Source organism: Pteropus alecto, unplaced genomic scaffold (assembly GCF_000325575.1).
Source record: "Pteropus alecto unplaced genomic scaffold, ASM32557v1 scaffold114, whole genome shotgun sequence".
Taxonomy (NCBI): domain Eukaryota; kingdom Metazoa; phylum Chordata; class Mammalia; order Chiroptera; family Pteropodidae; genus Pteropus; species Pteropus alecto.
The window spans coordinates 2,933,785-2,948,179 of record NW_006435793.1 but is presented as its reverse complement, the minus strand read 5'-3'; the positions used below and the strand labels follow the sequence as shown (position 1 = coordinate 2,948,179).

The 14,395-nt window shown below is 42.0% G+C and overlaps 1 protein-coding gene across 1 annotated transcript in view; it reads right to left on the bottom strand.

The window, feature by feature from the left end:
- Positions 1-14,395, bottom strand: part of GABBR2 (gamma-aminobutyric acid type B receptor subunit 2) — a 332,110-nt gene that overhangs the window by 189,211 nt on the left and 128,504 nt on the right. The window contains exon 3 of the mRNA XM_006911541.1: positions 5,679-5,849. Within this exon, the coding sequence (XP_006911603.1) occupies positions 5,679-5,849 (171 nt within the window). The remainder of the gene's footprint in view (positions 1-5,678; positions 5,850-14,395) is intronic.

The following is a 14,395-nucleotide window of genomic DNA, read 5'->3' as shown; positions in this document are numbered from 1 at the left end:
TTCCTGCTCAGAGCAGAAGGCAAGGCTGCTAACTCTGATAAGGTCGGCTCCTGGATTGGATGCAAGCACGAAGTTCCCCGCCCTCCACTGCAGGAGTGTCTCCATGCTACCACCCCATAATAGTAAGTGGTAACTTTAGAGGACGTGACCGAAGACCCCTTTGGTGGGGCAGATGGTGACTTGGCCAGCAGGGAAGACTTCAAAGAAGAGTCAGGCAGGGCTGTGGAAAGCTGAAGGGCAGGTGTTTTGAAGGGGAAGCTCTGCAGATGGTGCCCTTTTGGTCTTGGACAGATCAAGGGCCTCAGTGGGTCCCAACACTTGGGGGAGGCCTCTGTTATGGAAAGGTCAGCCCCAGAAGACCCAGGATCACTGAGGACCAGCAACTGGGCAAGGAGGAAGGGAAGCGGTGCTCCTGGCAGGCATGAAATACAGCCAGGCTCCCGAATGGGGGCCAGCCGTGGGCTAATGAACCAGGTTCTAGATAATAAAAATAACAGGTGGCCCTTGCACAGTGCCTATTATGAACCAGGCACTTCTTTTAGCATTTTAAGTTTCCGAACACTTTTAATCCTCACAACGACCCTAAGAGTTAGTACTTTTATTATCCCCATTTTCAAGATGAAGAAATGGAGGCACGAAGAGGCTAAATAATCCTCGTGGCCACACCTGTGAGAGTAGCAGAATCGAAATCAATGATCAGATGTCCCCAAACCCTCATCACAAACTCTTTGAGCTAGGAGAGATCTTAGAGGTCAACTGACCCAACTCCCTTATCTTATAGAAATGGAAACTGAGGCCTAGAGACACTGAATAATTTGTCCAAGGGTACTTGGCTGGTTAATTGCATCATGGAACTGGGAGTCAAAAGAATAACCTGGTGAAGATGATTTAGTAGATGAGAGGACCTGGAATTGGGGGAGAGGCCCAAATCCCTCTGTTGCTATCTGCAGGTCCTCCTAGGCCCCCTGCCCATTGCCTTATCTGTATCCATCCCGTGCCTGCAGTGCCCACGTGGATGTCATTTAGCATTGTAGCCTCTCACTTCCTCACCCCTAATTCCAGCGACTTCTACCTTGATTCTGCTTTAGCGAGTCATTCACAGCCAGGGCCTGGGCCCTCGATCTCTACATCCCCCTCCAGCTCTGACCACAGACTCTCATCCTTCCAGCTCCCTCACCCCCACACCCTCAGGCTTCTCAGAGACTTCTTCCTCCAAGCCCACAGGCCACCTGCCTGCACACCCTCTCCATCCTGGGCCCACCCCCTTAGCAGTATCCTCAGTCTTCATTGTCTTCTAGCTGGCGAAGCCCCAGTGCTGAGTCAAGAACATTCTCCACCTTCTCCACCCTGCTCCACAGTCACCAGGCCTGCTGAGGGCAGTCATGCCACTGTGTACACTGAGGCTACTCTGAACACAAGGGCTCCCACCACAGAAGAGTATCATTTCCACCCTGAATTCCTGAGCCAGCTGCAAAAGACTTCAACACTGGCAGCACACTGAGATCACCCAGAGAGCCTGAAAGGGTTCTAATGCCCAGGTCATCTAATGTAATTATTCTGGAGGGTGGCCTGGGCATCAGGATCTGTAAAGCTTCTCTGGTGATTCTAAAGCGTGACTTATCCATACGGGGGAATACTACTCAGCCGTGTAAAGAAACTAACTTCTGACACATGCACATGAATAAACCTCAGAAACACTGTGCTAAATGAAAGAAGCCAGGCACAAAAGAGGACATGTTATATAATTCTATTTATATGAAATTTCCTGAAAAGGCAAAACCGTAAAGGAAGCAAATGAACCTGGGCCTGGGGGTGGGACTGACTAAAAATGGGCACGAAGTAACTTTTAGAGTGATGGGAGTGTTCTAAGACTGGATTGTGGTGATGGTTGCACAGCCATTCATAATTTGCTAAAAATAATTGAACTATATACTAACGATGGATAAACTGTATGGTATAGAAATTATATCCCAATGTAGCTGTGAAAAGTGGGAAAAAAGGAAAAAGGAAAACCGAACTTATGAAATTTAAATTTTGTTTTGTACTAAAAAATAAAATTCCTCTGGTGAGTCTAATGAGCAGCCAGAGTTAAGGACCCAACTAACATGTACTACTGACCCCAAGGCCATGTTCACTCTCTCTGGCCCTCCGTGACACAGGGTCTGTGCCCATAGTGAACCTTTGCACATTGTAGGCCACTGTATTCCTTTCTGAGTGAATGGATATGTGTCCTAGAGTTTGTCCCATGAATTAGTGGCATAGAGAATGTTCCATTAATGGACACTAACCAGGCATAAGTCTTTCATTTATGTTTTCTCATCTAACCCTCTTATCTCCCAGTACCTGTCAGGTAGGAATAAATCTCTCTACTTTACAAAAGGGAAATCAGGATCTCATTGAGGTGAAGGGGAATGCCTGGCGTCACACAGCCATAGTTTGGTAAAGCTGGGCTTAGAGATCAGCCCATCTGGTACCAAGTCCTTCCTTCTCTAATCTTTTGATCCAGAGAGGGCAGGGCTGAAGCAAGCTCAATCTTTTCAGCCACTGGTGTTCCCTATGGACCCTTGTTGGTCCAATCAGCAGATCTAGATCTGATACAGCTGAGTCAACAAGGTGAAGTGAATTGTCCGGGCCACACAGCCACTGCTTGGCAAAGCCGGGCCTGACAACTGGCACATCTGATCCAAGGCTTGAGCAGCCTCTAAGTCACCACGCACTGGCCTTGAATCTCAGCAAAGTGGGGCTGGGAGGAGCAGCTGGTTCCAAGATGGGATGGCCCTCAGCCCTCCCTCCAACCCCCTCTAACTTCTGGATTGCTTTCATTTGACATTCCTTACAGTGCACCAGTCCGGAACAGAAGTGCTTGACACTGCTGATCGACCAGTTTCATAAAAGGAATCCAGTTTCCTTTGCACTCACGAAAAGCTGTTAGCCCCTGGCGAGTTTCCAGGGCCTGCACTCCAGCAATGCAGCCCAGACATCAGAAGAGGGATGCCAAAGCCCTTGGGTACATAGAGGAGTCAGCTGGGCTGAGAGATTTAAATCGAGAGGTGTTCTTGCCAGCAATACCACCAAGCAACATCCTGTCCTCAGAAAAGAGTTTTCCCACCGAGATGCCCTGAAACCCAACCGAGGGCCGGGTTGGAGACGTGCAGGGATGGAGACGCACTACCAGACTGTCAATATCTGACCGCGGTGGGGACAGTGGAATGGAGCAAACACCGACCAACAGTCCGAAGGGTCAGGCTTCCAGCCTCTACGGGGCTCTTTACCAGCATGTGCCCTGAGGCAAGAAGCCATCTGCCCTCTGCAAGCCTCAGTCCCTTCATCTGTCAAATGGGAACAATAACCCCTCCCTACAGGGCAGCCGGCTGTGAGAGTGTTGGGGGATTCATAAAGCACTCACCCAAGTCGGAGCTGAACATTTATCCTCTTTTGACCAAGGCTTTCTCCTTCCATATGTGTTCTTTCTTCAAACCTCGGAGGTCATATGCAGTTTCCATGTGACAACAGGAAGTTGTGGATGGAAAGAAGGAGCCATGGAAATCTGGACTGGAAGTCTGGACCTGGGGTTCAGTTCTGACTTTTTTGTGAACAATCTTTTGTGACTTCGGAGGTGCTGTGAAACCCTGAACTTTGTCCCTTCCTCTCTCTGGGCTTCAGTTTTACCTCTTATAAATGAGAAGGTTGGGAGAGGTGTCACTAAAGGTCCCCCAGGCTCTGGCAGCCAAAGACTCTTTTGGAAAAAAGCAGGTCTCTCCAAATTGCTGCAGAGTCCCACGTTAATTGGGCCACAGGAATGGCCTTTCCCATCTTCACCATCAACCTGTTTCACATTCATTTTAGAACATTTGTCGCTGCTGTAAAGAGCAGTCTTCCAGCAAAAGCCTCTTCGGTGTTTGGCAATGAGTCATTCTCACTGGAGGTCAAGTTCCCTTTGTGTCTGTCCCTAGGGATTGACAGACATAGAGGTGGGAAGATGAGGGACACTCTTGCCTGGGAAAAGTTTGCCTTGTTTGGGTAACCACAGATGGTGGAGTCAAACACTTCTGCTTTTCAAGTACCTCCCAAAACATCCCTTGCTGTGCGTGAACTTTACAGTTTACAAAGCTCTTTCAAGTCTATGACTCATCTGATTTTGGCAAGAAGAACCCTGCAGGGAAGGCATGGTAAGGGTTATTGTCCTAATTTCATAGGAAAGGAAACTGCAGCTCAGAGCAGTGAGGTGACTTCTCTCCAAAGGAGCACAGCCAATGCATCGAGGGGCCATTCCTTCCCACGGGAGAGATGGGGCCGAGCCTAAGAAAGATTAAGTGCGGGGCTGGAATGGAAACCAGGTCTGGTGATTCCCAGACCTACCTGCCTCCACCCTCCTTGCCAACACCCCGAAGCCCCCGACCCGAAGGGGCGGGTCCTTTCCAACTCCTCCCACTGAGGTCTGCCTGGACACCTGACCCACACATTTCCTCCCCACACCACTCCATTTTATCTCTTGGGCAGTAAGCACACCTGGAATGTCTTGCCTTGTTGAGAGGCTCCAAGCATCAAGAACACATGTGGAAAGAGAAAGAAAAGTAGGAGCTGTAAAGAGAATGGGAAGGAAGACTAAAAGACCACTTTGTACTCATCTGAGTGGGATAACTTTTAAAACACTTGCTAACATCTACCCTTTGTAAGGATGTGGAGAAATGGGAATTTTCAAACACACTGGTGGGACTAGAAATTGGAACAGTCTTTCTGGAAGTCAGTTTGTCTCAATATTTTAAATGACCTAGTAATTCCACTTCTAGGGATCTACTACAGAGATGCACACCTAGGGGGAAAGTGTTCGCTGTGATAGCAAAAAACTGTAAATATAGATAGGGGTCTGGTTCAGTAAGTTACCATTTATCCATCTGAGAGAACACCATGGCTCATTAATAAATATGAGGTCAATCAAGATCTTTAAGATCTGTTGTAAAGTGAAAAATGAAAAATACATACTGTGAAGTCATTATGTTTAAACAAATATATTGAAAAAGTTCCAGACAGATGAACACTAAACTGAGAGCAGGATTTTATTTGGGAGTGAACAGGGACTTAGGGCAATTGGGTAAAATAACTACTTTTTTTTAGTATATATATTTTGGCACTTTTTTTTTCAAAAAAACCAAACCAAACCAAACCAAAACAACAACAACAACAACAACAACAACAAATCATTATGTATGATGTATGTTTGTAACAAACAAACAAAAACCCACCCAATCAATGGTGATATTAGAGTCTTTATTCCAAGCCAGCTTCACCCCAAAACCTTCCTCACAGGAGAAGTGCTGTTGGTGGCACGTTGTAATTTTAGATGGTCACATGATTTTACATGGTTACAATATGTAGAAGGAAAACAGACCTACAGGGGCAGTGAGGGAATAAGCCTCATGATTTAGCCAAAAGACACAATGAAATTAAAGGCTTTACTCCCTAGCTATCTAAGATGGAGGCTTTCACCTGTCCCATGCACAAATTCCTCAGCCATCAGCTCTGTTTTGTCAATGGTAAAACAGCTTTGCTACTGCTAATAAAAATGTACTTGAAAGCCCTTTGATATTGCTCATCCCTGAGTCAGCCATCTTGCCTCTTGCCCCAAGATGACAGCAGCTAACAGGTAGGTGAAAGTATGTCCCCTCAGCAAAGCATACCTCCGAGAACCTCTGCACGTCTTGTGTTAGCGTTCCCACTCGCTTCCACTGGTAGTACTTCAGCAGCTTCAAGATGGCTGGATTCACCGCATTATCTGACGGGACAGTCCGGAAGAAATAAGGGTATTTTTTCTTATCAGCTAGAACAGGTGTGGTCGCAGCAAAGGAGAGCTGAAAAACAAAAAGACAACACTTAAACTGGTGGTCCTTACGGCTCTGAGCCCAAGATCTTTCTGAATAGAATAGAGCCTGTTAGCTCTCACATGAGGAACAAACATACAGGGCACGATATTTTAAGCCTTTTTATTGTAAAAGCAACACATTATAAAGGGAGAGAATATTTTTTTAAAGGCAAAATAGAAAGAAGGAAGAAATGAACCGTAATTTGCCCTTCCCCAAAGATCCACCATTAATTTTGTAGTCTCTTTCCTTCCGGTTCTTTTTCCACATGCAGAGATTTAAAAAAAAAAAAAAAAAAAAGATTCTTGACACGGGGATGGGGAGCATGGCATAGGGAATGCAGTCAGCATTAATGTAATGGCTAGGTGGAGAGCCAGAGGAGAGAAAAAGCAATCAGGGGGATCATTTCATAAGTTATAGAAATGTCTAACCAATGAACTTGAAATTAATAATAAAATAAACTTAAAAAAAAATTCTTGAGATTATTCTACATAAACAATTGAATTATTTTTTCCTTCCTTAACATTATCCCACAAGCATTTAACCATCCTGTTAAGAACTCCTGGTAAATATTTTAATAGCTGCATAATATTCCAGTATTTGAAAATACCATAATTTACTGAATCATCTCTAATTTGGGGGCATTTAGATCGTTTCTAATTTGTCTTTGTCGTATTATTCTATAAGCATCTTTGTGCACAACGTTTCCCCCCCTAAATTTCAGGCTATTTCTGTAGGATAAAGTCTGTGATATAAAATTTTCCAGATAAAGGATATCAGCTTTTAAAGATTTAATACTTATTTCCAAAAAGGATTGTATCAATTTACATACCCACTAGCCAAGTATAATTAGAGGGCCAATTTCACCACATCCTTGTCAACAGAGAGAAATAAAATATTTTTCTATCTAATGATCTATCACTGAAGAGCCAGAATCACATTGCGTTCATTGGTTATGCATAATGTTTAATCTTTTTTCCCTGTGGTTGTTAACTAGTAGTATGTCCTATTTTAGGAATTGCTTTTTCATGTCTTTTGTTTCTTTTTAGAGTGGTATTCTAATGCTTTTCTTATTGAGTTTAATGAAGACTTTTATATGTATAGCATTCAAATCAGGCTGTTATAGTTGCTGCAAATATCCAGTTTGTTTGCTTTCCCATTTTGTGTGTGTATATTTTAATTTACACTCAGTAGTCAAATCTGTCCATCTTTCCCTTTATTATTTCTTCTTTTTCTTTTAAGTGCCAGAAAGTTGCTAAATTGGATTTTAATTATCTGTCCTACAAGGCTCAGCTTAAATGTCACCTCTTCTGTAACATTTCCTCTGATCTCTGCTCTCCCTTCCCTTCAGCCACATCCACAGAAGGTGCTTATCAAACTTTTTGATCTTTGCAGTGTGATAGTGGGTAAATGGTATCTTTTTATAGTTCTAATTTGCATTTATCTTACGAGCCAGGGTAAGTATCTCTTCCTATGTTTAAGAGCAATTTGTAGGTTCTTTCTGGAAACTGTTCCCATCCTTTGCCTGTTTTCCAATTTGAATCGTTTTTCTTATCAGTTGGTAGACGTGATCTTTTATAGTAAGGAAATTAACCCTTTGTGATATAGTTGCTAAGCTCCTATCCCTCTCCCCCAAATTTGTACTTCTTCTTTTTAATGTTTCTTATAGATTTGTTTGCCATATAGAAATTTCTTTTGAATGTGGCTGAATTTATCAATTTTTAAATTTTATGTCTTAAGGTTTGGTGTCATATGTAGGACAGCCTTTCCTGCTCTGAGATTATAAAAGAATTCCTTCACGGTTTCTAGTCTGTCATTTCTCCCTCCCTCCTTTTCTGTTTCTTTCTCCCTCCCTTCTTTCTCTCTTCCTCCCTCCCTTCCTTCTTTTCTTCATTTTTTTTTTGTTTGTTTCATTTAAATTTCTGACCCAGAGAGGGCATGGCTGAAGCAAGAACACTCTTTGCTGCCATCGGCTTTCTCCCCGAACCCTTGCCTGCCCCAGCTGCAGTTCCAAATCTAATACACCCCAGAATCCAATTTCAGGGAAATAACATCCTGGCACCCTCGGGCCCCAGCTGAAGATGCTTTACCCATCTTCTGTCATTTGGGAAGCACTTCTTTTCCTCCCAAGACTTCAGTACAGCAGGGCAGTGGAGTTTTTGTCCCTTTCCTGGTCTGGCTCAAAGAGCAGACAACCGCTACTTAGGACTCCCTAGATCTTGTGCATCTACTCAGCATCTTAAATACCTACTCCCACCTACTGGAGCTGAACGCACAACAGCGGCCATCAGCTGTGATTTGCATTTGGGAAGCACTTCTTTTCCTCCCAAGACTTCAGTACAGCGGGGCAGTGGAGTTTTTGTCCCTTTCCTGGTCTGGCTCAAAGAGCAGACAACCGCTACTTAGGACTCCCTAGATCTTGTGCATCTACTCAGCATCTTAAATACCTACTCCCACCTACTGGAGCTGAACGCACAACAGCGGCCATCAGTTGTTACTTGGAGCTAGCGAGTTAGGAACCAATTTCTAAGATCCCCACAGAGATAGAGACATCATCCCAAAACTGGTAAAAATCAAGGGTGGAATGACTGTTCAGAAAAACTGGGGGAAGAATAAGGATCAGCTAAACATATTGAAGCATACTTGCACTCAGAGCTGTCCAGCAATGGACTACTATTCCTTTCTATTGGAGTAGTGAGATCCCTGTGTTTGGGGGTATGCAAATTGAGGTTGGACCATGACTTAGGGAGAACACAGAGAGGCTTCAAGGTGTCAGTGAACACCCTGAAAACTATATAAAAAAGCTTTAGTGGGCCTCTATATGCATATAGACACACACATTATTCCGAAAAGAGTATCAATGGCTTCCAACAGATTCACAAAGAAGATCCGACAACCCAAAAAAGATCAGCATCCCTGCTTGCAGGTGATATTTTGATCCCATGGTGATTGCAAGAAATAGAAGCTCTCTGCAGTCTCCTAAAACCTAATGTTCATGATTCTTCTCTCAAGATTAAAACAACACTTTAGGCCTCCTACAGTCAACAGTGGAGGAAGGAGCTATTCGAAAAACCAGGGAGCAACTATTTCAGGACCCAGGATGGTATATGTGCCATCGCACCCCCAAAAATGCTTATCTAATATAATTTGGAAAATGTTGGTTTTCTGATGTGATTTTTGAATCACACTCTGGTTGATACTTTACCATTATTGTCCCATTAGTTCCAGGTCCACAATTAATTGCTGCTTGAACAACCTCATATGTTTGCCCTGTAGGTAATTACAGTGGTTACTGTTCAGTGAATAAATGGCCCATTGTGTTTACAATGGGCTTGGAGTACAATATATGCCCCGGGTCTAAATCATGTTAGGTGCAAAATATTAACTGGCACTGACATTTTCTGCACCATTTGAGATAATGCACACTTTGATTAGATGGCTTGGCATCAATGTTCCTCTGGCTTTAGCTCCTAAAACTTCCTTCCATGGGCAAAGACTGCAGGCACTCAGTAGCACTGCTCAACTGCAGAACTGGAGGAACCTGCAAAATCATCTAGCTCTGGGGTTCTCCACCCTGGATGCACATTGGAGTCACCTGCGGAGATTTTGAAAACTATTGATGACTTGGTTCTGCTCCAAACCAACTGAATCAGAATCTGGGCACAGAGCCCAAGCATCAGTATTAGTTAAAAACTTCTCAGGTGATTACGATGCCCAGGAGCACTGAGGACCACTGATACAGTTTTGAATAAGCAGACCGAGGCCCAGAAATGAGATATCACGATATCCACGATAACCAGTGAGAAGTAGGACTCAAATCCAGGTCTAAAGGACTCTAACACCAGAACTTTTTCTTCTTTATTTTTCAATTACAGTCAACATTTCAATATTCAGTCTCAACATGGCTTCTTTTTTATATCCTTAGTTATAAGAATTCTGTTCAGTGAGTCTTCAGGTGGTTCTCAATGATGGTTGTTCTGTACTTGTAATTTTGGCTATGGGAGGATGCAAGCACAGCGTTTACCTACTCCTCTATATTCTTGATGGCTGCCCCCCTGTCTCCTCTGTGCTTGCCAGGCCTTCCTCCCCCAGCACAGTCACTTGGCATCTAGAAACACTAGGCCTGTTGCATTAGGGTCCTAACTTGAAGACCCAACCTTTCCAGGCTCTCTTGCCTTATTTCATACAAGCCTGTGATTGAGGCTTGGAGTATATCTCTAAACCAAAGATTTATTTCAGAGAGTATTTTTATAGTTTCGTTGCCATTTCTAGTTGTATTGCATTGTTTTTGAGAATTTAGCATGTACAGCTTCTGCTTTTGGAGTTTATTGAGATTTTCTTTGTGGCCTATCATACGATCAATTTTGTAAAAGTTCTAAGGTAGATGGAAGAGCAGATGCAGTTTCTAGTTGTAAATTTAAATTATAAAATTATCAGACTTCTTATGCATAAGAGATATAATCAAACTAACCAATTATATTATTACATGCTTTGTATTTTTGTTTACTTGACCTATCAAAGACAGGTTTGTTAAATTTTTTCTATTGTCTCTGACAATTTCTCCATGTATTTTAGTAGTTTTTTCTTTACATGCTTTGATTTTATGTTGTTTTGAGCATAAATGTTGATTACAATTATATCGTTATTTTTCAGCAATATATGCACTCGCCTAGTGCAAATATCAGGCGCTTACTGGATAATCATTGAGTGAACTGAGGGTTAAAATATTTATCAAGGTAACATAAACTTTTTGTCTTTTATTGCTTTTTGTTTTGTATTGTATCTTGCTTGGTATTAATATTGAATTAATATGTTGCTTCATATTAACACTGAAACCCTGACTTTTGTAATTGCCTGCCATAGTTCTGATCCTCCTCTTTGTATTCTATTAAGATCATTTTTAAGTATATTTCTTGAAAAGAGTACATGAATGAATTTTAAATATATATGCTTATCGCTGTAATAAATTCTTGGTCTTACATTTATCATTTTATTGGCAGTCTTACTCTTTTCAATGCTTTCTTTTTGTTTCCTTTTGTCCCCTTTGATATTCAGACTATATATCCACTCTTCTCTATTCTGGATATATTAATCTTGCTTCTTGTCCCAACCTGCTGGAGTATCTTTTAATATTCCGAAGAAAAGTAAGAGATCAAAAACTTGCTGAGCATGGCCCTCTGTTGCCTTGACACATGGTAGAATTTAGTTGGGTATAAAATTCTTGGGCTACCTACCCTTTTTTCCTTTGATATTACAAAGTGATGCAAAGGAGTAATCTGGGGCTAGTTTGATTGGTGTTCATTTGTAACTATCTTATTTTCTCTGCCTGAATGCCAGAAGAGTTTTTTTTCTTTATTTTTAGAATTAAAAGAATTTGCCAAGGTATATCTGGCTGTGGCACTCTTGATTTTATCTGGGAATCAGGGAGTCCTTCAATCTATACACCCACGTCTTTCAACTCAGAAAATACACACACACTCCCACAATATACATACTACATATAAATATAGTATTATATGTATTTAAATATATTTATTTTATATTCATATATATTCTTTTCTCTCCTTCAGAATACCTGATCATCTATGTGTTGTCTTTTCAGTCTCCAAATCCGTATCTGTTATATTTTCTTCCATGATTTCATCTCTTGGTCTTTGTCCTCTGCTTTCTGGAAGAGCATCTTATTTTATTCTATCTCTTTTATTACAGGGTATGTGCATATTCCGTTTCACTAATTTCTGGTAAAATGGCTGTACCATTTACAGTCCCAGCACAGAGGTTCTCATCTTATCACATCCTGGCCAAGATTTGGTATGATTTGACTTTGTAATTTTGCTAATCTTTCAAGGACAGACAAGGTAGCACTTCATTAGTATATGACTTTGCAGCCCTTTGACTATGATGTAGTTTAGTATCCACACATAAACATGATAGCCATTCACGTTCTTTGTTCTGTGTCTTTGCTGATTTGCTTTTCAAATGCCTCAGTTTTAAACATCATTGTGTCTAACATATTTTTATCGTGCTATTGACATTTTTAGTTTTCTAGTAATTTTTTTATGACCATATCCCTTTTCGACCTGTACTCTTATCTCAGGCTATGTCATGAAGACCATGTTTTTTCTGCATATGACTGAGGATGCCAAACATCTTTCTAAAGTTTTCTTCTTTATCTTACAATAGATCATCTTCAGAGATGGACTTTTCCTATGCTTCTTCTGGGTATGGTATGCCTTTGATTATATTTGCAGTATTTTTTCAAAGGCTGAATGTTAAGTGTTTTCAATGTACTCATCCTCAAAAGCAAGGTCTTTTCAGATGTGACTTATCAAAAGACACAATATGTGCATTGCCCTTGGCCCTGTCTTCTGCCTATTTACACTATAAGTATTTTTCTCAGAAAACTAGAGAATATTTTAGCACATATTTTGCTGTCCAGTATGCTGTTCTACATTAATGAGGTGACATCTTTACCCGCAGTGCCTGATTTTCTGATACTCTGGATCAACCTAGTACATTAAATTTGCATCATACACTAAATACACTAATACCAGGGTTGTTTTTTTTTCTCTCTCTTAGAAAACTTTACTTGGGAGGTCTCTGCTTCCCAGAATGCAATGCACTCTTGGTGTCCTCCTGTCCTTTTCATATCATTTTTTTCCTAGGAATTATAGCTCCGTCTGAATTTAGAGAGATGAGAATGAAGAGAAAAAAACATCTTGGTTGCTTCGAAGATCAGCATAGCTGTTCAATTTTCTGATTGGTAGAAGCTGCGGGTCTCTAACTCAGATTGTGAGAAAGAGAAGGAGGAAAAAAAATCTTTTATTTTTATTTATTTTTATTTTTAGGACAATTGTTATTTTATGAGGCAAGGTTCAGAGTTTGGTAGCATTTTCTCAGTCCAGCTCCATCCACTATATAATTAGTTAAGATTCCAAACTTCTAGAATATAGTGAATCTTGTCTTAGAGCTCCTTGGTTCTTTGAGGTAGGAATTCCCATCCATTTTACAGCTGAAGAAATCATGGCTCAGAAAGGTGACATATCTGTGCAAGGTCAGTACAAGAAATACTGAACTGGTCTTTTGACTTCATATCTGGTTTTTCTTCAACTAGCTCTGGGCCATCAATCCCAGGTGATATGGGACGATGATCCAGGACTTGCTCCATCTTCTGAGACCCGATGGCGCAGGGAGGAAACAGCTTATTCCAAGGCTTCCGGAGTTTCTCCAACATGGCAAGTTTCCATAGTGGGCACTGCTGGTCCTGGGATATTCTGGGGGACATACTCTTAACCAGCAGAGTGGAATGGGAAGAGAGCCATCAGCATCTCTCTCTCTGAGTGGGAAGCTCTGGCCTGCCATAAAATGTTTTGTGAGAATTTAGGGTCTGTGTATTGAACACTAAGTGCCCATGAACAGATAGAAGTGGAGAGCTGAGGCAACCACAAGGCCACTTTAGGGAGCTGGGAATCAGGCTTACGTCCATCCCTATGACTGAGAACAGGGCAAATCATTTCCCTTCTGTAGGTGTCTGTTTTTCCCATCTCTGAAAATGATGGATTGGACCAAAGATTTCAAAGCTTCCTTGCAACCACAAAATTTTATGCTTCTCTCTCCAACCATTGAAGAAAATGATTAGTTTGTTCGTTTTGTGTGTGTGTGTGTTTCATTTAATCTGATTTATTCAGATAATTGCCGTTGGGTCTCACTCCTCTTTGCAGATATAAACCTGGATGAAAATGTAAATACACCTCCCAACTTCAGGATCTTAATTAAATCCCTAGCCACTGATGAATTCTTGCCTAAATGCAATTCATTCTTTACCTGGTTTGGGGCCTCTGAATTTAACTTTTCTGCAGAAATAAAGCATTATTCAGGTGGCAAGTGTAGCCAAGAGCAGCCCTACTTGCTAAATCTTAGGTGAGAAACTCAGGCCAGATGCGAGAGGGGAGAAATGATTGAGGGTTGCTCTTTTCTCTGCTCAGTTTAATCTTTTTCCATGGGTTTGCTGACTGTTTCTGTAATTAAATGAAGGAGGTATTTGTCATCTAGGGTTCCTTTCAGCTGAGATGAATGGAACGCAACTTTCTCAGGAAGCTTCTGACAAAACCCTGTTTGTGGCCGGTGCCAGGATGTGTACAAAGGCACCGGACTGTGTGTGTTGGGAATCGGGTCCACTTCAGGTCTGCGCCAGGTCACCGCTGCGCCCAGGCCCTGGTGAAACACTGTTTGGACACAAAGTGCCTCAACATAGATGCCGTGAGATTAATGTGACGCAGAGCGGCTGCAAAGTATTTCCCGAGTCAATGAGAGAAAATGAATGCCTGGCGTTCGGGCGAGTTCTTGAGACCCACTCCCACAAAAGGCCTGCTCAGGCATCCTGCGTAGATTTGCTCTAAGGTTTGAAACCTCTTTAGTCAGAGAGAGCTGAGCTGGAACCACTCGGGGAACACTCATCTCTCCTTCCTGTTGATGAGTTTTAGTTTTTAATCACTCAGAGGCACACAGCAGTTCAGCTTTTACCACCCACTCCCATG